The following is a 25,651-nucleotide window of genomic DNA, read 5'->3' as shown; positions in this document are numbered from 1 at the left end:
GGCAAGTGCAAAGGCCCTGAGGCAGAAGAGAGCTAAATATGCCTTCCCAAGAGAGCGTTCCCTGACATTCCAACTTGAATTACATTCTCTCTCAGGGCACACTGTTCTTTTCTTCATAGCATTCATCTCCACTGATGTTTTATATATATTTTAATATATGCTTGTTTAATAAGTCTCCCTCTCCTGATTATAAGCTCAGTGAGGGCAGGCATCATATCTGTTGCTGTTTTCCCTTATTTGTATATCCAGAATTCAGCCTCCTGTTTGGTAGTTATCAACTGCATGGATAAATTTAAGATGGTCATTAATGACATTGTGCTTTAAATCTCTCACAACACTCCTTTTGCCTCATCTGAGAATTTTCCTTTAGGAATTGGTACATGGGGTGGGAGGTGGGGGGAGTCTCCTTTGAACTGGCATGCTCCTTTCTTTCAGCTAATGAGCACAGATTGAGTATAATATATCCATTTCTGTTTTGTGTGCAAGGAATTTTATGCTCAGTAAGGACAATTCAGTTAAGATTTGGGGTTGGCATATTGACCTGTGTTTTTTCTTGATGATGAGATTGCATGTCTATTCTTCTTTTGTTTAGTTGGATTTCTCTTTTATGTAATTTAATTAAGATAAGAATCAAAAGGAGTGACATTTAGGTAAGTGGGAAGGAAGAACAGAAGGGAGGGGAGAGGGAGAGAGGAAAGACAATGGATTCCCGTTCGGTGATACCACTTGTCACTGCTTTGCAAATTGAGACTGGGAATGTAGCTAGCTCATGCTTTAAAAGTAAAGATAGCTGCCTGGTACTAGTGCTTAGCATGTATCAGGACCAATGCTACATATTTTTATGTATGACCTCATTAAATTCACAACAGGCTCTAGGGTAGATATCAATAGTCCCATCTTACAGATAAGTAAATAAAGGCTCAAAGAGGTTAAATAACTTGCTTTAAAACAGAAGAAAGAAGAAATGAGTGCCTTCCAATGGTTTGGACAAGGCTGTCAGCATTAAATCCAAACTGTTTTGATTCTCCCTGCCCCCAAGTTCCATCCAGCCTCACCCTACTAAGAGGAGGTGAGGCCCTCCAATAGTGATCATTAACTCACCTCAGGTGCTGAGTGGGGTACTTTACAAACATCCATTATCCCCTTACAACAACAACCCCTGAATGCAGGTGCCTGCAATGGTCTTTAAGTTATTTTTAAAGGCTTTTTTTTTTTTTTTAACTAGCAAAAGAATGCATGACACCAACTGTAAACTGGCACGTTGGTGGTGGGAAGCCACTCAGACTTATGCTAAGAAAGGTGATAATGAACTCACTGTTGGCAATTCTGAGGGAACTGTACGAAAACACCTAGATGTTCTAACTGGTGCAGAAGTAGAACTGATTCCTCCTTGCTTTCACCGTGCGGCCGGGGGTTTCTCGGTGGGACTCGCGACGCTGGGGCTGAGGAACCTCCGGGCAATCCCTAGGATTCTGAATTCCGGGACTGTGCGCCCAGGGGAGAGGGACGGCTCACTCACACATCACACGCGGTCACAAAGCACAGACGGGAACACGCGGTCAGCAGACACCCAGAAGCGTGCACATACAAATACATACCAACCCACATCGAACCACAAAGACAAGTGCGCACGACCCCACAGACCTCGCCCACTCATGCATTCACACCACTCATTGGCGCGCAACACGCGGGCTCACGCGAGCTCGCGCACACTCACAGCCGGAGCACACACCCTCTTGCGCGCGCACCTACCCTTGCGCACATGCACACACTTTCTTGCGCGCGCACATATTCTGCACACATCCCCCCGCGCGCGCTCACACCGCATGCACACGCCCTCTTGCGTACGCACATACCCTGGCTCACGTGCACACCCCGCGCGCACACGCGCTCCGTGCACTCACCCTCTTGCGCGCGCACACGCTTGCACGGCCGGGCGGCGAGGGGCGGGGCGGGAGCAGCCCAGGGGGCCTGGCTGGGCGCGGCCAGGAGAGGGCGCGGCGCGGGGTGGCTCCTGAGTTGTTTGCCGAATCCCGGGCCGTGAGACGCTCAGAGGGAGCCCAGCCAGCTCGGGCTGGTCCGGGCTGCGCTGGGCGGCCCGGAGGGAGCGCGTCCCGGGTCACGCCGGCGCCGGCGAGCGGAGCGCGGCGGGGAACGCGCCATGGACCCCAAGGCGGGTAGCGGCGAAGAGGATGACTGCGTGGACTCGGGCGCAGAGACCGGAGGGTGAGCGGCGCGGGCCGGGCAGTGGGCGGGGGCCACTCTCCGAGTTGCGCGGCGGCTCCTCCCGGCCCGGGACCTTCCTGGACCCCGCGCCGGAGTCGCTTCGGCGGGACGCGGCTGCGGGGACTGTTTCTCCTGCCGGGTCCCCTGGGGAAACCGGAGGGGCTGTGGCGAGCCCGCTCTCTGCTGGGCCGGCCCTGAGGGCAGAGCGGCGGGGTCCGTGGCTGCCCCGGTCAGGGCGGGCCCCACCCTGGAGGGCAGAAAAGTGGAAGGACTCAAGGTTCAGAGTAACCCCACGCAGCCCACACCACCCCAGACCCTCTTGCCCTCCGTCATCACTGAGCTGACGCGGAGTGCCGGGCAAATGCAGTGTCCCCCGGTATCACCGTTAGAGAGACAAGGGATGCTCTTGCACTGGTTTCCACCTTCCGCGAGGACTTTCTTATTGTTGCTCCGGACCCCCCTGGGGTCCAGGATGGGGGTCTGGGGGTGGGGAGGAAAGGTAAAGCGGGTAGGACACGTGAGACCTAAAAGTCTTTCAGAAGTCTTCTAAGAGGATGGCGTTTTTCATTTTATGCCTTCATTGTGCTTGCCAAGAAGCCCTCCCCAGCTCCTCCACTGCCCCGCCGAACTTCCTCACTTCTGAGCGCACCTGTCCCAGCTGGAGCCGCTTGCCTTGGGCACAGGTGCGATGAAGATGGTGCTATGATCTAGCCTTGGTTATTTTTAAAAATGTCCTCTTCTCTTCGGCGGACTCAAACAATTAGTCCAAACCTTTGGAGACTAATTAACCCTCTCCGAACAACACTGTTTTCCTGAGTGGGACAAAAGACTGAATGTCTTTTAGGAGACGAACGTCATTGTAAAGGCTTCCGCCCAGCCCCTGTCTCTAGAGGACTTCCCGGTGCAGAGTCAGCGCTACATCCAGGATGCGGGTACCGACCCAGAAGGAAAGGGTGTCTTTGCCTATCTGCAGTAACCCAGGGGGAGGGCTGGAGCTGCCCAGAACACAGAAAGCCTCATTCCAAGAAGGCTGGGGAGATTTAGACATAGATCTAAGGATTTGGCAACCCTGTGAGGACAGGAAGAGAGTCCAGGCCCAGAATGGACCTAGGGTCACACCTAATCCAGAGAAAGGCTCCCTAGGCAGCACCCCCCACCCCGCCTGCCCACTGCCCTCTATCCACTGGAGCCGAAATCCAGGAGTTTACGGCCCCCAAACATTTACCCTGCAATGGGCTTTCCCTGTTATCCGCACTTGTGATCATTGATGGTTCGCTACAGAACCCTGTTACACTGCAGTGTTGTAACCTGATTCCAAATACTGAACTCCTGTGCTTTCTTCCACGCTTTGTATGTGGGGCATTTATCAACTATAACTGAAGATCCTTGGCTTCCCCCGCCTACCCCCACCCCAGTTAGCTGAGCATGAGTAGAAGAAACAAAACAAAAGTAATCGGGTCGTTTTCAGCTGGGTTAAATAAAGCACCGGCTGGCCCATTGGTTTTCAATGTGCAGAGCTCACCTGAAACAGATCTTTTGTGGCAGGGCTCTCTGGGAGAAATGGAGAGAAAGCCCTGACCCAGGAGTGTCATCACCCCAGGATCCCAACAAACAGCATGACAGCTGTCAGGGCTCCTGGGAGGGGCGTGCTGGGCACGCTGACGCCTCTCTGTCTCTGTCATAAGTGTGTAAGTTAACAGGACAGAATTGTTTGAAGGATTCTTATTGCCTCAGTAGCATTCTTAAGCTACAGGTCAAGTGGCATGCATTTAAATGAGATAGTTTCAGTGAATGCCTCTCAGTCTTGTATTTGCTGCATATTCATATATCCCTTAAAGCTGAGATTACGTATTAAAAAACCGTTCACAGTTTCCCTGCTTTTCCAGAGCTTTGCTGCCTCCTACCCTCTCCAGCTTCCATACAGCTACCTGTCGAGATTGTGTAGAAAGCATGAAGAAAGCTTGCTCAGTACGTGTGTGTTATCATTATTTTTAAAAACGCAAATCGGATCGTGTCTCTCTGCCTTGCAAACTTTTAGTGGTTCTGTCATCTATAAAGCACGAAGGGTTTAGCATGGCCTACAAGCCCCAGTGTTCATGGGGTCCCCACCCCTCTCTCTCTCTGGCCTTGTCACTTGGCAGGCTCGTCCCTGCACCCTGCATATAACCACATCAGCTGGGTTTTTTCCAATTCCTCACCTGTGTCAAGCCGCCCTCTTTGCCCCTAGGCCCTTCTCCACCTGGCACGCCTGTCTGCCAGGTGAAACTCTACTCTTCTTCCAAGAGTCAGCTCAAGTGACACATCCACTCAGACAGGGAGCCTTAATTTGGGGTGCATGCATTTCTTTAAGTTGCATGCAGAATGATGGGCTTTGTGAAGTTTTCTAAGATACTGTTTTTCATCAGAGTCTCAGAGTAGCCTGTGGTCCCCCCCAAACCACGTTTGGGCAGGGTGTAAGTTTCATTTTCGTCATGTTGCGTTTGAAGTATTGGGAGACATCCAAGTAAAGATGATGAGTCAGCAGTCGAGTAATCTACCTAGAGAGGAGGTCAGACAGGAGGACTGCAGTTGGGAACCGTCAGCCTCAAAATGGCAGTTGAAGCCCTAGGAGTGGATTCGATCAACTAAAGTTCATAGCAGACACGAGCCTGGCGTTCACTATGTGCCAGGTACCATTCTAAGACTTACATGTTTCATTAATTCATTTAATCCTTCAACAACTCTGGGAAGCAGGTACTATTTAAGACCAGCCTTGAAAAACGACAGCATTTAAATGTCAGGTAAAGGAGGGTGAGCTGATAAAGGAGGCTGAGAAAAATTAGGCATGAAATGAAAAAAGGAAGAAGGTGATATCCTAGAAGCCAAGGGAAGAAAGGAGACAGATCAGCTGTGCTGTTGAGAAACAAATCAGGATGAGGAAGTCATCTCCCTTCTTTTTAAAGGGAGATGATGAAAAGGCCGAGGAGTAGTGGAGGAGGAGGAGGTGGCTGGAGCCCTTTGTCTGGGAAAGGGAGGGGTGAGAAGCGTCAGTAGCTGGAGGGGAGAGTGGGATGAGGGAAGGATTTCTTAAACGTAGGCATGAATTGGGCAATAAATGCTCATAGAAGGGATTCTGTAAATGGGGAATGATAACTACGCAGGAGAAAAACGGATATCTGTAATGTCAGCTTTCTGAAAATGTGCAGGTAGGTGGACTTCAGGTCACGTGGACAGATTGGCTTTGGAAAGAGGAGGGACATCCCTGTTGCACCCAGTGGGAGAGAAGGGAAGATGGGTTTCCGTTCAGTGCAAATGCAGCCCTCCGTCCCCCAGGAGAATGGAGACTTGACACTGTTGCTCGGGGCGATGGTGAGTGAGACCCCAGTCAAGATTAGTGATTACATATGAAGGTACTAGTCTACCTTGCCATTGATTTTCCTGCAGCAGTGTTCACCCACCTGGGGGCAGGCGGAGAGAGACAGTGGGTAGTTGAGATCCTCAGGGTTTGGGGGAGAGGGACTGTTGCTAGGCTGGGGTGAACAGAACATAGGAGCAAGGGAGATGTGCGGCTGTTGCTTGAGCTGCTGACTGATCCTTTCAGCAGCATATCGGAAGTGCTTCCAAGAACCTTCGTGGATTCCGCTGCCAGTAGACAGACTGTGCTGATCCCTTTGAAAGTTACAGTCCACAGAGCCAGCCTGCTGGGGCTCAAATTCTGGCTCCTCCACCTAGGAATTGTGGAACCTTGAGCCAGTTACTTACCCTCTCCCTGCCCTCAGCTTTCTCCTTTGTAAGATGGGGATGACGATAGTACTAGTACTCACCTCATAGGGTGGTTGTGAGGATTAAATGGGTCTATACACTTAAAGCCCAGAGAACAGTGCCTGGCATAAGTAAACCCTCAGTACATTATTATTTCTTATGAAACACTCCAAATGGTAAACTTAGAGTTTTATATAAATAAAAATGTACATCTCCAGGTGCACTCAAGACCATATGTTCTTTGTTACACATCACAGTAGAGGCTCTGATGCTTTTAAATGCCTTAAGCAACTTGATTACTGTTCAGAACATCTGAAAGAGTACGGCACATGCCTCAATCTGGTCATTATTTTTATTTTGAAGATGAGGAAACGGAGGTTTCAGAGGGTGCGTGACTAGTTAGTGGCCTAGATTGCAGCTTGGGTCTCCAGCACACCTCCTGCCTAGTGAAGTTGCCTTTCAAAGAGCTATTTGGTCTGGAATTAATTCTTGTTTTCTGCTCAGACATTTTCTTTTGCTCGAAATGCTACCTTTGCTGTCTGACGCCCCCAGCAATACAGGCTAAGACTGAAAGCAAACTAGCGTTCTTCTGTGGCGGTTGATGTCATTTTGAAACTCCCACTTTCCAGATCCACTTGAAAACAAGCCTTGTGCTTCCGTGTACTTGCTGTTAGAAAAAACTGGCAAGTTGGCTACTGACCATGGTCAACTGTCTTTAGAGACAGAGTCTCTTAACAGAGGGACAGGCAGTGTTTTGTAAACCCAAACAAAAGGCTAAGATGAATGTTTTCCAATGGGTGTTGCATTAGTGCTGTCTCCCAGATTTGGCCTCTAAGCTAGTCTTTCAAATATAACCATAGCCGATGGATTATTTTCATTCAGAAGTTTGACCTGGCATTAATGGAACTCCACGTCTGTGGCAGCTGTCACTGAGCTTCTGAAAACATAGGGTCACACCATGCTCTTTATCTTTGGGTGAACTCCAACTGATGCGTCACTGTGATTTCAGTGATAAACAATTCACAGGTCTAGAGTTTATAAACAGGTGGATGGAAAGGAATAGGTAGAATCCATTTTTAAAGGGGACAGGCTTAAGGAATTTTAGATTCTGGGAAATGTTGCATAGAAGACAAGATGATCTATTAGGTACTCTGTTGTCTTTGCGTTCAAGGTGGAGCTAGATAGCTCTAAATTACCATGGCGTCTAATTCAATGGACTGGGAGTTAACAGATGAGGTCCGTGGTGCAGTGAGCTGGTGTTTTACTGAAATGCCAAGGTCAGTTCTTATCCCAGGATTTCCCTGGAAAAGAGAATTTAGGAAGGTATCCATTTTCTATAAATATCAAAATTGGCAAGTAGGCTGCTGATGGTGGTAAACTATCTTGAGGGCAGACCCCTTTATATTTAACCCCTATACGTATAATTGAAGTACAGTCAAGGGACCACATCCTACTTTCTGTTCATTATTGGCACAGATACTAAATAAATGTAATGTTTGAAAATGCTTTTACTATACGTGTCAGGCATGTGAATATATATAATCCTTGTATTATTCTGCTCATCTGTATCATGTGTCCACAAATTTTTCATCCTACAATTTGTGGATCCACCTTGCACGCTTCATTCTGGCAAAGCTGAATGTCTTATTCAGAGCCAGCTGGATAAATTCTTAGGATGTGAGACCAATAAACAAAATTCCCAAGACAGGTACCCTACAGCTTGCTTCCTCCTACCTAGAAAAGCTGGGAGTACACATCCCTCCAGAGAACCATACTCAGTATCTGAGATTGTTTGAACCTATTTATGCATACAGTTTTTTCAAGCTTTACAGCTTGTCTTTCACCAGCCCTATTTCTAGTAAATAACCTTTTGGGGTTATTTGGAATGTATTTTAAGAACTATAAAAGTCTTCATACCTTGACTCAGCCCCCATTCCCCATCATGATAATTTTTTCAAGGAAATTAAATATCAAGCTGTATTTATAAATTTCTCATCACCCTGTGCTTTGCAAAAGTGAACAATCGGGAACAATCATATAGCCAACAAAAGGGAAATGGTTGACTAAATTATAGTACATCACCTTATCTAAAATTATAGTTACAGAAACCATGTAGCAGCATTTTATGATGGAGTTTAGTGAAAAGAGCAGTTTAAAATTGTATCTCCATCGTTATGGCAACTGAGTACAAATTACGTCACCAGGACCAGAGGCTGGAGAGTAATGTGAAGTTTTAGGTGACTTTTCTTTCTGTTTGATTTCTGTTTTGATGGTGGAAGTTGGGGTGATGGATGAGACTACGGAGCTGGGCAGAGGCCATCAGTCATAGAAAGAGGGGTGCATTGTTGTGCACTATCGAGCTTGAACTTCATCCAGAGAGGGACATGATCAGATTTGTGTCTTGCAAAGATTGGCTGCTGCATGAGGAAGGAATTGGAGCAGGGCGAGAGTGACAGAAGACCGACCGTTTGGCAGGCCTGACCTGGGTGGCGTCTTTCATCATGAGAAATATGGAGAGATTCATGGCAGGGGCATCCGTTATGCTAGCACCTGCCCTAAAATACCCCCGTTGCACTTTAAGATTCTTGGAATATGTTTCGAATGTAAATTTCATTCTACATAGGTATCCATCTGTATGCAGATCTTTAAAATGTATGCACATGCGAAACCCATATGCTTCAAGAGTATTTGGAAGATCCTAGCTGAAAATACTGACAGAATTTTAAAAATAAAATAAATACGATTGCACATTCTTACTGAATGTTTTATTGGAATTGTCATGCAATTTCTTTGAAGCCTGGCCATCTTAAGATGATCATATTGTAATGGAATTGTTTTGCTGTTGCATCTCCCACGGTGGATGTTGGTTGAGTTTTCATTGCATATATGTACAGTTACATTTCTAAGTATTGTCCGAAAGTTTATTTATGTCCTGCCTGGTTCCAGAAAGAATTTAACGCACCAACACTGGGGTTACAAATCCTGCATTTCAGAATGTGCTTGGTCCCTGACTCTCCTCTCTCATTTTCTCTCCCTCCATCTCCTCTCCCTTTTCCCTTAGCCAGCATGTCTGCGGGCTCTATCCAATCCCTTCTCCCTTCTAACTCCTTCCTTACCACCGCTCTACCTGCCTAGTTCAAGCCTCACCTCCTGGTCTCCTTACAGATACTGTCACTTTAGTTTCCTAATCAATGATATAAAAAGTTGGATGAGATCTCAGTGGATGCAGTTTTTAGTATATAAAGGGATATGCAAATGTTAGTAGTTGTTATTCTTTCCGGTTTTGAAATTCAGTGACTCTGTGACAACTAAAGTATTTCATTTGAAAAGAGAAAATCACGTGCTGTTTTTCTTCCATTTTGTTCCTCTAGCAATAAGTCAGTGCATGATTTTATGTGGGAGATGTAGGTTGTTTGAATTAGTGAGAGGCATGCTTTTTATGACTTTTTTTAAAAGTTTTGTATATATCCTTTTAATGTGGTAAGAAACTCAATGGAGTAAAAATTGGATGATTCAAGAAAGGCAGCCTGAGACTAAGTAAATAAAAGGAGTGTATATCTATAAAATTAAACATAATTAACCACTTTATTTGCATAACTATGTCCCCTAACTACCACCTTGGTAGAATAAACTCCTCCATGCCTGAGAGCTTAATTTCCTCCCAAGAATGACTTGGGGACACTGTGGGGAGAAAACCAATCGCTTCTATACCATGTACGTTGCCAGAGAGGGACGGTTTAAGGGCCACACAAGTGGAGCAGAAGCTTAGCAGAGATTAAGCAGACACGTTCTTGGCTGCATTCGCATTCTCACAGAGGCCGAATGCCAGCGGCTGATTTTTCAGCATACAAACTGATGGCTTATTTCACCCCGGCCCTAACCCTGCCTTTTCCCTTTCCAGATCACGGCCCACATCCTGTTACTCTCATATCTAGCAGGATTTCTTCCTAGATGGAACTGAAATCAACCATCACTGTGCTTGTGTGTTACCTGATGGTCAGCCAGGCCTTGAATGTGGAAGCCCTCCCAGCCAGGGTTCCTTCTCCCCAGGGTCCACCTGGCCTCTGCTTACATCAGCAAAGAAACATTTCCCTGAGGGGTGGTGCTGACATTTCAAGGGTTTAACCTTTGGCAGTGGTTTAACCTTTTGTGGGAGTCATGAACCCCTTTGAGAGTCTGCTGAAAACTTTGAGCGTTCTCTCCGGGAAAATAAGCTTCCACTCAAAAATATGCCGGTAAATTTAGATGGTTCGGGACCCATCTGGTCTCCCATCTGGGAGACTCACAGAGCCCATATGAAGGACCCCAGATTTCTAGAATGCCTTTAAAGTTGTGCTTTCAAATCCAGACATAACTTGATTCTGCACAAAACAGTCCGCAGCATGAGAGTTTTTAATTTGTGGCATTTCTTTATCAGTTAAATGCTACTTACCACTGACTGTTTAAAATTCAACTTTGGAGAGATCACTTGGACAGAGAAAAATAATGTCTAATCCTACTAATACTAAGGTTTTGTGTTTCAGGTCTGACTACAGCCACATGTCCTCCACCAGCAGTAAGTATGGCTTAAATGTTCTTCAGTTTTGTCTTCGGAGTCCCCCCTGGGGGTCAGTCCCATCTCTGTATGTAGAGAAGGCCATCCATGTAACCCTTGCTTTAATAGAAAGAATCTCTGAAGGTATCCTGGCCAAAGGATGTGATACAGGATTCTCTGGGGAGTGGAGAAAAGTGGAGACTGTTCCTGGAGAATGTGATTGTACCTTGATTTGAGGGCTAGACGTGCCACTACTTTCCCTGTGAAAATTCAGCCTGGAGGAACTAGCCCAGGCTTTATTAACCCGCATGCTTGGAAAATACCTTCTCTGACAAAGCTGAGGTAACTCATTCATTCAACAAACATGTATCCAATACCTGCCGTCCTTGGGCTCACAGCTCAGAGTACATTCGTTGGATCATGAGGGGGCCCCAGTTCCTCTGTTGGGCAGATTTCCTCCTGTGTATTTCTGTACCTGCAGGCAGATACCACAGATGATGATTATATATGGTTAAAAAAAAAAAAGTATGTTTATAAACGTACTCTGAGCATAGGAAAAGGTGCTTGTATTGAATATTAAATTACAAGTAAATCTATTTATGGGAAATTAGGCGTTATATCTGGGAACAATTTACAGTGATGAAGATCACTACAGAGCCATTCAGACTGGTTAAACACTTACTTTAAAATAACAAAAAAATTTTCTTACAATAAACGCCCTGATGTTTTGAGTCAGTAAACACTGAATTGTTTTGGCCTATCTCACTATCCTGATAAGCTCTCAATTCTAAATAGTTCCCAAATGGAAAGACACTTAATTGGATTATTCTGTTTATTGATGTTATGGCTTAGTTTTTCCTTTGCAATGAGAGACTGTGCAGAAAGCTGTATATCTGGGATGGTTATTTAGTGTCAAATTATATTTAGTTAGCATAACTGCAGCGAGCAATTTCTGATCATTTCAACCAACTGGAGACCCAGCATTGCCCCTTAGTTATTAAGAACCGTTAGTAATAAATTAGAGAATAATGCTCCAGTGATTTGCATTTCCTCCCTGAAGCTTCTGCGTTCCTAAAATCAGAGAAAGCTCTTTCTCTCTCTCTCTCTCTCTCTCTCTGCTGCCATTTTCAGTTTTGCCCAGAGGCTACATTTCTTTAAGAATGATTTTTATAAAATACTTGCCCGAAGTCCTTTGCTCAATTTGTAGCTCCCAAAGCAGTCCTCTGGGTCACAATAAAGCGCCTCTCTTGTCAGCGAAATGGGTAATTTGGTTTGGGATGTTTTCCTCTCCATTATTTTAATTGCGATCTCTGAGTTGGAATTTCTCTTAGTGCAACTGGGATCGATAGCCTTTTATTGCTGTTCCTTTTCTCTTTAAATTTTTGGCGAGTCCTGCCTCATTCTTCAGTGTTGGGGCCTCTTGGTGAGTGAGGGTGTATATGCGTTTCATATTTCAGTTAGGAAATGTATTTGACTACCAGTAATAGAGAAAAAAATGGCTTAAGTAAGGGTTTGTTTTCCTCTAATGGGAAAAAAAAAAAAAGTCCAGAGGAGGCAGTGTGGGTGTGTCACACAGTCCTCAGGTTTTGGCCTCCATCCTCAGGGTTGCCTCAAAGTTACAGAATGGCTGCCTCTGCCACAGCCATCACATCCTTGTTCTGGGCAGGAAGAAGAGGGGAGGGGAGGATACTGGTGGGCCTCTGACTGTCTTTGCTCTCTATGTTGTCTGAACTGCCTTTCCTTCCAGCCAGAAGCGTCAATCCTGGCCGCACCCATACACAGGAGAAGGTCCCTTATGCATTCAGTTAAAGGTAACAGAGTGGACCCTTTCTGAAAAGGAAAAAAGAGTATTAAATCTAGAGTCTTAAATCTGTCCTTTAACACATAGGTTCAACAGTGCCGCAATAATAGAAAGTATTTTCCAAGTAGATGTTAAAAATAGCATTTCCCCACAAGCTAGATAATCACTCAGAGGACTGAGTAGAAGTTTGCTATTTCTCCTGAATGGTGCAGTTCCAGGCTCACTCTCCCTGTCACAGCCAACTTGGTGCCAGCACCTTCTGTGTGACCACGGGCCCAGAGGGCTGACCAGTCGGTCCCAGTTCCCACATTTTGGTCCTGGAAGCAGCTCTGGTGCCTCATTGCCATTGTCCTGCGATCTGTCAGCCTCTCGCCACTGAATGGCTTGTTTCTGAATGATTCCTGACTCCTGATTGGGATTTGAGCATTGGTTACCATTTACTTTTAGGAAGTGGGCTTTTCTGTGTGTGCAAGTGGCTCTTCCCACACATTCACCTGATGCCCCTTTACCTGTCCCTGAGTTCACAGAGGCCTGAGTGCTTCCTTGGGGAGAGCTGGGCTGAGACTCTGTCTGTCCACAGTTGGTTTCTGTCGTTACCGGGATTGTCAGCAGAGCTTCCTGCAAGAACACCACTCTATTTAGTTGCCGGTTTTCTTCTTGGAATGCAGGGACTGCTTCTTCACACTGCCTGCCCCTGATGGCAGAAGAAGAAAGGTCATCCCTAAGACAAAGTACCAGAGCAGTGGTGTGGGGTTCAGGTGTCCTAGGCCCCAGTCCTGATTCCACCATACATTAGGTGTATGCTCTCGGGCAAGTCATTTACACTCTGTGAGCCTCAGTTTCCGCCTCTTTGGAATGAGGAAGTTGGGCTGAATGACCTCTAAGGACCTCTCCAGGAGCTCTGGGATGCTCAGATGTGACTGTCTTAGAAACTCCTCTAAAAAGAGAGGAGAAGGGAGGGAGGAAAGTAGTGAAGAATCAAGGACACTGTATCTTTCTCCTTGATCCCAGAGCAAGAGTCCAGAGGATGGGCATTCTCTCTGGTGGCCCGTAGCATTAACCCTCAAGTGAGGGCTGTTCAGAATCAATTTGAGCTTCTGTATTGTGAGCTGCCCATAAGTCGGTGGCGGTAGAGACCTTGTGGTGAGGGGCAGCTGCTGCTTTTTATCCCCCCTCCCCTCAAGTAAGTGGAAGGGGGGCGCCATGAGATCATTGGGCTTCCTGCTTCTCCTCGACCTCTTGGGTTAAAGAATCGCATTTCTGTTGACTGTGTCCAGTGTCACTTTCAATTCAGGGGACTGGCTGAGGGGGGCTTCTTTAATGGATGTTTTGGTTTTATGTGGGTGAATTTTTTCTAATTGCGACTTGTCCGTTTGTAGTTTTTAGATTGATGGGCAGAAAGGCCCTTTCTTTGTGTTTTCTGCGAAACTAAGCCCACTCTTAGCACTCAGGAGATCTCAGTAAAGCCTAATACTTTCTTAGGAAGCTGAATTTAATTTATACTCTCAGAATTTTAGGTTGTTTTTTCCAGCAACCTGGTTAGAAGATCATCAAGCCAGTGTGTACAATTTGCATTCTTAAGCGATTTAAAAAGAAAGGGGGAATTTTATAAACAGAATAAAAGAAAAACAATAATTATGCTGGGGGAAAAAACATCAACTGTGCTACGTAATGCTAATGAAATTCTCGTGTGTGGTTGAATATTTCCCTTCAAATAAAGATCGTAATGATACTTGGAGAATTCCTCCTAGAAGATGCTGGGAGCTGAAAAAATGATATTTTCAGGACAGTATACCACTTCTTGCGGGTCTCTAGCCCCAGGGTAATGCCGGTAGGAGGCAGTCAAAGAATTAACTAGTTCTCTCTGTTTGAGACTCTTCTCCAAGAGCCTCTTCTCTAATTGCCCTACTAATTGTGCCCTAAGACTGTTCCTTCTTGAACCTCAAGTAGAGTCGTCAGCTCTTCACCTGCCAGTGACGGCAGGACTGCCTTGCAGTTTTGTGCCCCTTCAGGCTTTTCAGAGCACACGTGATAAAAACTCAGTTGAAATGATACAGAGGGCTCTTGGCAATGCCCTGAGGAATTCTGTGTGTCTGAAATTATGGAGAAATGGCCATGAGCAGTGCGTTCTCCTCATTTGAGCCCAGGAGCATGTAGCAAGCTGTAGAAAAAAGGCACACGTCATGGGTGGGCGGGAGTCACCGAATCTGTCTTCACTTCCCTCCTCCAGGCCTCAGATTCCTGCCCTACGATTTCTTCCCTAACTTTCTTTCCCTGACTTCCTGCTCTGTCCTTCCAGTGACTCAGGTAGCTTCCCTGTTTCCTGCCTACACTCTCCCTGCTGGCCCCGAGCTTCTACAGGCTATTGGTCCCATGGACTTCTGTCCCCTCAGCTTTCCTGGGGCTGCCATGTCTATGACCTGCCCTTGAGGGCGGCCTTACAGAGGTCCAGCTGATGCCGGGGGCCTCTGGACACACACTGGTGTCCAGGAAAAAGGGTCAGGTGGATTGCAGGTGTTTTTTAAATAGGAAAATTGGGGTGTTTCAGTTCATTGCAAGGCACTGTAGCTGGTCTAGAGCCACCATGGGGCTTGTCAAGTCTGCCTTGCTGCTCTGACAGGATGACATACCGTCCCTTCCTGAGGTTGCCTTTTCTCACGCGTGCATCTTTCTAAATGCTGTCTTTTCCCTTTCATTTCTCAGTAGTGTCATCATTTCCTTGGTGTTTCAGGATACCGAAGCATCATACGTTTTGATTTTGTCTCTGGCCACATCTGTGGGTCCCGTCAGCGTGCAGGGAAAGATAAGACCATTGTGATTTAATTAACAGACAATGTAAGGAGCTTTCAAAGCAGCAACACCTTGAAGAGATACGATTGCATGCTGTCGAACTCATCAGTGACGGGGGACACTTGAACATATATGATCTGTGTCTCCGTATCCAAGAGCTCAGTTCAGACTTGGGATATGAAATATTCGTTATTTTCTTTCTGTTTTTGTTAGAGGAGACGATAACTTATGGACAGAATTTGCTCATTTTAGAGCCAGTTTTTATCACATACATCCTAAAAAGGAAGATCAGTATCTTGGAAGAGGTGGTGCGAGCCAATTTCACTATGATCCATTTGTAAATGCCATAGTTTTCATTTTTTTTCTTCTGTGTACAATACTTTTCTCCATTATGATTTTCAGAACACATAGCTTTCAGAATCTCATTCCACAAGATCTAGGCAGAACTCAAATCTATTCATTAATCCTTATGAAGAACAATTTCAGCCGATGAAGTGGCTTAATTTTGTGATCAGTATGGAGTTGGCAATATGCACAGGTTTGCCAAAAGACTAAAACATCCACTTAGTCCATCCCCAGCTTCACACTCCTATTGCAGTAAAAGCACCAAAAGAAAAGTCACCGATTTTCTCTAATTTAGAATATTGCCTTTCAGACAGTTAGTTATAGATGGTAATACAATCATCAGAGACCAGCCTGCCATGTATTTTAAGTATCTCAGTTCACGTCCATCACTACTTTCACTGATTTTCTACTTCCTCTGATTCCAAAGGGCTTACTAATATTAGTGACACTGTTTGATCGACTTACTAATATGCAGTGTCACTAGTATTAATAACTGTTGTAAACCCAACAGTCGACATAACACAAATCAATGCGTCGGGAACACACGTACATATTTTCAATGGAGGATAGTCCGGGTTTTGTGTGCCAGGAGGTCTTGAGTGGGCAACTTCCAGCAAATGAACCCCAAACGGGAACTACTCTCATTTTTATTCTGGTTGAGACCCTATTCTGTCCCAACAGTCATGTTTACGTGCAGAGCTGTTCTCATGGAGGTTCAGAGTGGGCTGCTGCACAGCTGGAATGACTCCACAGCCCTAGACGGGCTCTCCGTGAGTGGCCTTGCGCTGGACGATTGTATCACTGATGACACAGTCCTTCCTGATGTGTGGCGATGACTGAGGAGACCAATTGGAAACCATTAAGATGTTGTGCACGTGGGACAGATCAATCTGATTTTCTTGTCTGGTCTGTCCTGCTTTGTGGCTCTGCCTTCCAAAGTGGCTGTGAGATTAAAGCTTTTACTCAGAAGTACCTATCGCGTTCCCCAGCATGGGGCGTCTGGGCCACTGACAGCTCTAGCTCCCGTAGCTATGTGGGAAAGAGCCCTTAAGGCTTCCTCGTCCTCCTGGGAATGCACTGGCCTCACTCCAGTTAGGAACTGGCTCTCCTGCCTATGGAGAAGGGCCTGGTGCTTGTGGTTCTTTCATGCCCCCAGGCATTGAGGCTTTCTGGGACAACTGTGTCTTCATGTTTGAAACACTTCTTATGTTCCTGGACCTTTCTCTTAGGGCTGGAGCCATGTAACATGTAGCTTGTAGGTAACACTAATAAAAAGGCCACAGTCCTGGAAGCGTCGTTTTTGGCAGGTATGGATCTTGCAGCCACTCAGGTGGAGGCTTAGCAGAAGCTGAGAGCCACAGAAGGCCAGCTGGTGCAGGTTGGGGTATTTGCTCCTTCCACATTTTGTCAGCTGCCCAGACAGGGTATTCTTGGCCTGGCAGAGCACATAAAATCACCAAACTGGAAAACTTGCTACTCAGAGTGTGGTCCACAGACCACAGCATCACCCTGAAAATTGTTAGAAATGCAGAATCCCAGGCCCCACCCCTTACTTCCTGAGTCATGTGAGTTGTTTGTACGGAAATTTAACAGAGCACTGATCTAGCCCATCTCCCCAGTAAATAAGATTGCTCTTAAATCATCCATGATTGATGTGATTTATCCAACTTTCTTACTTTCAGAGGCTAATTTTTAATGGTATAATCTGTAGCTTCTAGGATTTGTATAATGTCTAGATAAAATTATTCACTTAATATTTAAGTTATTTTATTGATAACTTAAAAGAAAATTGTGTTCCTCCTCTAAGAGTAGTTTATTTTAAAACATGGGACTTGTTCTTTATACGGCAAGCTAGAGGTATTTGTTTGTTTGGGGCTTTTTTGAGAAGCAGGTGGCAGCCTTATCTACGTGATCATGAAATTAGCAAACGATAGCTGAGATGAACGAAACTGCTGGAGGTGAAAGAGTGGGTGCGCTTACAGTGTTATTCGATGGTATGGGCTCTATATATTCAGAGTCCTCTGAGTGGGAACCTGGAAAACTAGACAATATTACTAGTTGACAGTTGATAAGAAAAAAGCAATAACCAAAGATACTCATCAGGAAATCAAAGGCTGAGGACAATATCCCACACGGACAACTCCTCTGATGCTCTGTTACACAAACATCCATTTCTGAAAAAATGATTGTGCAGTCCTCTGGCTTCCAAGCTAAGTTTTAATTCGGGGGTTTCAATTACATATAGGGTGTCAATTTCTAGCCAGGATATGAAAGAAAAATGGAGGCAGGCTTCTCATGATCACATTTTCCCTGAGAGGCTGAAGGGACACTTCAGGGACATCTGTCCTACCAGGGCTGTCAGGACCCCTATCCCACGAGAGGGAACAAAAGTGAGTAGCTGCTACTACGCGTTCTCCTGACATGCCAGGTGCTTTTCCCAGTTTTAAAATAATTATATCCAAATAATACATAGTCCTTGTAGAAGAATCAGAAAATACAGATGAGCAAAAGGAAGAAAACTCAGAATGCAGCCATCCAGGAACAAGTTGTAATTTGGTGTCTGCCTTTATAGATTTCTTTCTGAGCATCTATATTCCTATATATGTGTATATTATTACCAAAAATTATATTGGATAGTTTTATAGTCTAATTTTCTCACTAAGCATATTGTAAAGTTCTTTATATACCAGTAAACTTACTTCTATAATAGTTTGACTATCTATACAGGATTCCATTGTATTTCTTTCTGCACCATACTTTATTCGCCAGTGCCCTATTGTTGGCCCTATAGGCTCTAGTCACTTTTTCACTATTATAATCAGCATTTTATACTATATCTTTGTGCATATCCTTCATTATTTCCTTAGTATAAGTTCCTATGAGTGGAATTGCCAAAAAGCATACTTACTTTTTAAAGCTTATGATCCCTATTGCCAGGTTGTTCTCCAAAGGTACCATTTCACTCTCCCATTGGCATGAATGAGAGTGCCAGCGTCTTATAAAAATTGGGATTTTTATAAACTAAAACTGTACGGATGGATACACACACAGTAACAATGGGCAAAAGTGCTCTGAAGAGCAGATTGTAAACAGGGAGACTCTCAGCTTTTGGAGACCCACAGGCTGAAGTCTGTTCTGTGGCTCTCATTAAAAGTATAGTATTGATTACATGCCCGCTCCAACCTCAGGCAGCAATGACAGTGCCTCCAAACCATCCGTGCACCGCACAGGCTTCATGGAAAGTATTTCGCTTCCAGTAGACAATTTCTATCTTTATTCAACATCAGTATTGTTGCTATTAACCCTTGAGGGGAAGACAAGTTGGAAGTATTCAGGGAAGGTTGTGCAAAAAGCCAGGTCATATCCACTAAACATTAACAATATTCAGAATTGACTAGGAAAGCGAAGAGGATCCCATCAGCCCTCCCTCCTTTCTTTGTAGACCTTCTCTCCTTCATCCTCGTTTGTTAAACTTTTAAATTTTGTACAACACACTGGTTATGGAAGGGAAGGAATATTCCATCTGCTCTCACTTCCCCTTTTATTTTTATCTCACCCTGACATCTTCTGACATTATGATTGGTACCAAAAGGTACTGATGCTGAGCTGTGCAACCAGTGCCTGGAAGACTTATCTTTCCTTCTTTGTAACAAGAATAGTTGTGAGAAGTCTTTCCTTTGCCTATTGCGGGGAGAACTGGACTTCCTCTGTGAGTCCATCTTTAATATTTCATTGCCTCAGGCTTGAGCATAGGCTAAAATGTGTGGGTCACAGACAATCTAGACTCAGAAGTTGGAGGTCTTTCTGTGAGCTGGCATGTTTAGAGGCTCACCATCAGTTGGATTACAACACTTTCTGCTGTCTCTTGAGAACTGTATAAGAACGTCCTGTTTCAGTGAGTATGAATTTTCAGTCACCTGCTCAGGTGTAAAAGTGGAACTGTTTGTTGTATTTCTCTATAATCGAGCTGAACTTAGCTCTTGAGCCACCACCCTCACCCCCTGGCAAGTGAAGGTACAGGTCTGCTCTGCTCTGGAGCACCCACCCCTGCAGGGCTCAGCCCAGGAGTTCAGTACATGACCCTCAGAAACCTTCTGGCATCCAGGCTTTGGTCAGGTCTCTTCCAGTCTTCTTCCTCCCACCAGAAGCCCAAACCGGACATCTGCTGAGGCGGAAAAGCCGCCCCTGCAGCATCACACATTCTTCTGCGGTCCAATGCACGGGGTAAGCGCCCTGCCCTAGGTTTTTAGCCTTTCTCAGCTCAGAAAGCCTCTTCTGTCTCCGAAACCTCAGTCCTTGCAGTAGAGAAGAGCCTTGCCCTTCCAGACTGTTTCCTCTGCTGTGATCTGAAAACAGTCTAAAGTCAGAAACTTGATGAATGGTGGTGGGTCCATCTGCCCCCACCTGCCCTGAAGCAATGAACAGCCCAGACTCTGCAGGTGGAGGGCTGCAAGCAATAAGAAAATTGTGGGAGAGGGAAACTTTGGTTATTATCTCTGAAATTCATCCCCTACGTCATTCAGAACCCACCATCTCCCATTTTGTGTTTCTCTTCTATTCCTCACGTGTGAGCATCTTGCTTTCTCAGTTAGGTTGTGATCTCTGGAAGGGACCCTGTCTCCTCCTGCTTTGCAGTCCTTGGGGCCATTAGCAGGAGTAAGCACTTCAGAGCTAGGGGGAGCCCCAAATTGGGAGTTGGGAGATGTTTGTTCTCTTCTAGACCTGCCGTTGACTAACGGGTCGACTTGGTCAAGTCGTCTGTAACATGAGGGGTGGACTAAATGCCTCCCCCATCTTTAATTTTCTAGTCATGCCCAGGAAGCTTGTTCTTCAAATGGGATGTAAGGTACCTATTTTTCTGAGGAAACTTGGAAACAAGGCCCAGGGCTACATCAGTATCCTATTCAAGTTAGCAAAGCATTTGAATATTTCACTGAATTTTAGGCCAAAAAAAAGAGTCCACAGCCTCCATTTCCCACATTGCTGGTTTGATCATGAGCAGAAGCAGTGCCACATTTTATCACTGATTTTTCAATGCCCATCCGTGATATGTTTTATAAGCATGTCCATAGTGGTTTTTCCTGGAACACTTGTAAAGCTAATCACGGTTCATCTCATTTCTCAACATCCTGCCAGACAAACCCCTTTATAAAACAAATCTTAGTTACTGTAGTTGTGAGGATTCGTCCCGCTAGCTCTAGTGTAAGGCTGAGCAGGCTTGATGAACAAATCCTTGGGATAGGTTTGGTTAACACCCTCCTCTTTTGTCTGCTTGGCTTTGATAGATGTACCTTACTTCTTAAAACGAGATGAATATTCTAACCCTGTTGTTTGCAAGCCCTGCTGCCTCATCTCCAAATCTACAGAATTTCATTGAGGTCCTGGCACTCTCAGGGTGACTGTGGCACCGATGGCAATGGCAAGATACAATGTGGTTTAGAAAGAATGGCAGTTACTGAGTAGAAGAATGGATTCTGTGTAAAATACTAGAGTCTCTCTCTTTTTAAATTTATTTTTTGTTGAAATATAGTTGATTTACAATGGCCAGTAGACACATGGAAAGATGCTCAACATCACTAATCATTAGAGAAATGCAAATGAAAAACTACCATGAGGTATCACCTCACACCGGTCAGAATGGCCGTCATTAAAGAGTCTACAAACAATAAATGCTGGAGAGGGTGTGGAGAAAAGGGAACCCTCTTGCACTGTTGGTGGGGATGTAAATTCGTACATCCACTTTGGAAAACTGTGGAGGTTCCTCAGAAAACTGAAAACAGAATTACCATATGATCCAGCAATCCCACTCCTGGGCATTTACCCAGCCAAAACTGTAATTCAAAAAGATACATGCACCCCTATGTTCATAGCAGCACTATTCACAATAGCCAAAACATGGAAGCATCCTAAATGTCCATTGACAGAGGAAAGGACAAAGAAGATGTGGTACGTATATACAGTGGAATACTACTTAGCTGTAAAGAAGAATGAAATAATGCCATTTGCAGCAACATGGATGGACCTAGAGATTATCATACTAAATGAAGTAAGTCAGAAAGAGAAAGACAAATACCATACAATATCACTTATGTGGAATCTAAAATAAGACACAAATGACCCTATCTACAAAACAGAAACAGACTCACAGACCTAGAAATCAGACTTGTGGTTGCCCAGGGGGAGGGGAGTGGGGGAGGGAAGGGCTGGGAGTTTGGGATTAGCAGATGTAAACTATTATATATAGGATGGATAAACAACAAGGTCCTACTGTATAGCACAGGGAACTATATTCAGTATCCTGGGATAAACCATAATGGAAAAGAATATTTTTTAAAATGTCTATATGTGTATAACTGAGTCACTTTGCCATACAGCAGAGATTGGCACAAATAGAGTCTCTTCAGTCATCTGAACCATATAACTTTTTATACACAAGGGGTCTAGTACATTGTTAAGCACTGGGGACTGGTGTGCGTCAGACCTGTCTTACCTTCTCATAAAATTGCAAAGTCATTATAGTCCTCAGGACTTAGATAACTATGTCAGATATATTTAAGTGTTTCTAGCTGAATTAAACCTTCTCAGACCAATTACATATCAACTTCCCGGGCCTCTTCCAGAATCAATGTCAAGCAGTGTCAGAATTTAAAGTGACTTTGTTATTTCCTCTCTGGTTGGTGTCTGGCCTTTCCTTCCCCCTCCTCTTCCCATCTGCAGGTTTGTTCCACAACAAAGCTTAGAAATACATTTAAAGTCAAGTTGATGTCACATTTCCAAGTGGAGAAACATGCAGGGTGTCTAAAGCATCTGCCTTACTTTCTATATCAATTCTTTCTTAATAGTTGTTTTGTTTTGTTTCGTTTTGTTTTTTGCGGTGCGCGGGCCTCTCACTGTTGTGGCCTCTCCCGTTGCGGAGCACAGGCTCCAGACGCACAGGCTCAGCGGCCATGGCTCACGGGCCCAGGTGCTCCGTGGCATGTGGGATCCTCCTGGACCGGGGCACGAACCCGTGTCCCCTGCATCGGCAGGCGGACTCTCAACCACTGCACCATCAGGGAAGCCCCCTTAATAGTTTTAGAGTGAGTTCAAGAATAAGCCTCTCACATCCAGATTCCTGACATTGTTTCTGTAATAGGTGATGAAAATTGAGAGAGCCGTCAAATAACTACAGGGATAGCAAAGCCGTACTTCTTACAAAATCTTGAGAGGGCCTAAGGATCAGAAAGATGCCATAGTGTTCTCCTCTGTCAAAGGAAAATAGAGTTTTTGGCTTAGTCTCTTCAGCCTATATTCCATTCTTCAATTACAGGAAAGTTCTGTGAATTCAGGCTGAAGGAGGAGATGCATTTTATCTATATTATGGACGCATTTTGGATCCCCTATATTAAATACTCTGCATGTCACCTCATTGCCACCAGATTGCCACTATTCCCAACCCTGCGTCTCATTTTGACTGCAGTCTGGGGCCGGCACTGGGACCAGCCTTGCCCCTTTCATAGCCCAAAGCTACAGGCCAACCAAAGGCCTTGTCGAAATCATAAAATTACTGAGAATTGAGAATGTCTTAGACTTTAAGTGTTGTCAGGGACAAAGGGGATTGCTTCAATTTTTTAATTAGTTCAGAGGTTCCAAGAACTGGCTGTAAAAAAAACTGTGAAAAAAAAAAACCAAAAAAACTGAAGGCAGGTTATTCATTATATTCTGGATGAATAGACTCTCCCAGGAAGGAATTTGGAAACCCCTTTCTGGGAGCTTTTATTTCAGGCATTCTGGGAAGACCAAGCAGCTTGATGTGGGGAGGTTGGCCCCCTGTGCCACTTTAATGTAGCAGGTTTTATATTCATTGTCATTCTGGAGCTTCTTTCCCTCCTGCTTTCTGACCTAATCTTTCTTCACAGCATCGCCCTATGCCCTGGGCATGTCTTTCTTACACACCTGGTCCACTGTCTCCTGTGGTTTTTCCGCCACTTGGTCATATGTGTCCGGTTGACAGACCACACATCCAAGCCCCTGAACTGTTGGGTGCTGTAGAGTGGGGCTTTAGAAATGCAAATCAGGAGTTTATTCAGCCTCCTGCATTTGAGGTTAGAGGGACTCAAGCTAAGCTCCAGGGCCAGATTGCCTAAACCATACAGCCTGCAGCAGCTAGAGGTGCCCTTGTTCAGACTCTTGGCCTCCTGGGTGTGTCTGGGGCCCTGTGGTTCTTATGGCGCTGGAACGGTCCAGGGCAATTTATTCAGGGGATTGTAAGGTTACTGCCTTGGAAACCCCTTGTTGTACCCACATTGAACATGGGTTTGTTCAGTGAAGTGTCTATTGCATTTAGGTACCTGACTTCATCTTATATATTTTATTGTCTATCTCCCACCACTAGATTATAAGTTGTATGAAGGCAGACGCTTTTAGTCACCACTGTATCCTACAGTGCCTGGCAGGTAGTAGGTGCTCAATAAACATTCCTTGGTTAAGTAAGTGATTGCCACTGAATTGCAAACTGTCAGTGATAAGTGGTGGATAAAATGACAAGAGACATCAGTCATTGCCCAGAAATTCTGGAAAGGGGTATCTGAGCTTGTCATATCCTGAGACTTGGCCAGGCATTCCCTTTGGAATGAGCGATCTGGACCTTCAATTAGAGACGTACCTGCTGTTGGGAAGTCAGTGTCTTGGGGACACATCAGTTTGCCAGTTCTGGGAGGCGGGCAGTCTGGCAGGCACTGGACAGCAGGGGACAGTACGGGCAAGAGAGTGGCAGTGAGAGGTCCCACTGGCAGTGAGGCAGCATTGAGATAGCCAAGTGGGAGGACCAGCATAAGGACATCTGTCAACAAGCAGAAGGACCTCAGTCCCCTCCCTGTCCACCAACAGACTGAGGATGTCCACGTGGGTCAGGGATTGCCAGAAACTCTCCAGGTATACCACGTGGGTCAGGGATTGCCAGAAACTGTCCAGGTGTACCGCGTGGGTCAGGGATTGCCAGAAACTGTCCAGGTGTACCGCGTGGGTCAGGGATTGCCAGAAACTGTCCAGGTGTACCGCGTGGGTCAGGGATTGCCAGAAACTGTCCAGGTGTACCGCGTGGGTCAGGGATTGCCAGAAACTGTCCAGGTGTACCGCGTGGGTCAGGGATTGCCAGAAACTGTCCAGGTGTACCGGTCAGTCCGTCTGCGGCAGAATCACCCACCCACATTTCCTGATGGAGCCCAGCCACAGTTTCAGAGCCCAGCCAGGCAGGCCGAGGTTCAGGGCAGGATGATTCTAAGGATGGTGGACTCAAGAGGCAAGAAAAAGCACATGGTGAGGCGCACAGACACGCCGTCCTTCTCCAGCCGAATGGCCTTTGGCGGGTCAGTTAACATTTCACCTGCAAGATGGGGAGAAAGAATACGCCTTTAGCATGGTGGTGTTTTAAAGATTAAATGAGATAATATATATAGTAAAGCTTTTAGGACAGTGTCTGACAAATAATAAGAACAGAATACATGGTTGTTATTGTCTAAGTTATTTTCTGTTACACTTATGAAAAAGAAGGGATATACTGGGGAAAATGGAACAAATCCTCAGGTTAATAATACACTTTCTGCCTCATAGAAGGCCTGAACTGGTGCAGTGCATTCCTTACAGTTTGTGTTTTACATTATCCAAGGAAAATCTAATTGTAAATGATCACATGGGAAAGAATCTTCTTTGTCCCCTTGGGAAGCATAAGCTAGTTGGAAAGCTTTGTGAACAGCTCCGATCTCTCTCCAGCCCTGGGGAGATCCGCCCACTGGACGGTTTGGGTCTGTGTCCTGCCCTAGCCGAACAGGTGCTCTCTGAGGGCCTTTGAGAGGACGTGTAATAGATATGATAAAGGCATATCCCACAGTCGCAGCGTCTCTGCTCCTCCAGGGAGGCGGAGAGGCTTTTCATGTCAATTAATTATTCACATTTTCTCTTCATCCCCTCAAACACTTGGCGTCCTGTCTAGCTCCACGGGGGCAGGTTTGCTCTGGGCATGCGTAACCCCAGCACCCGATGATGGTGACGGTGTGGGGCTGCATTCTGTGCCCCTTTGAGCCTGTTTATTTCAGGGTCACATGCAGTGGGCACACGCCGGCGACGGCCAGAGCGCACTAATGCCACCACTCATTCCCCCGGCTCTTCTCAGCGGCAGGATATTAGCCGCTTACGTCTCTGTGGTTCACACGGTGAAGAGGGAGCTCTGGGGTCAG

General features: G+C 45.6%; 1 protein-coding gene across 1 annotated transcript in view; it reads left to right on the top strand.

Annotated features, from left to right (window-relative positions):
• The first annotated feature begins 2,154 nt into the window (after positions 1-2,154).
• FAM124A (family with sequence similarity 124 member A) overlaps positions 2,155-25,651 on the top strand; it is a 111,914-nt gene continuing 88,417 nt past the window's right edge. The window contains exons 1-2 of the mRNA XM_032611379.1: positions 2,155-2,226; positions 10,491-10,522. Of these exons, the coding sequence (XP_032467270.1) occupies positions 2,162-2,226; positions 10,491-10,522 (97 nt within the window). The 5' untranslated portion in view covers positions 2,155-2,161. The remainder of the gene's footprint in view (positions 2,227-10,490; positions 10,523-25,651) is intronic.

The sequence above is a fragment of the Phocoena sinus genome, chromosome 18, assembly GCF_008692025.1.
Source record: "Phocoena sinus isolate mPhoSin1 chromosome 18, mPhoSin1.pri, whole genome shotgun sequence".
NCBI lineage: Eukaryota > Metazoa > Chordata > Mammalia > Artiodactyla > Phocoenidae > Phocoena > Phocoena sinus.
The sequence above is the reverse complement of the archived record's forward strand: the minus strand, read 5'-3'. Positions and strand labels throughout refer to the sequence as shown.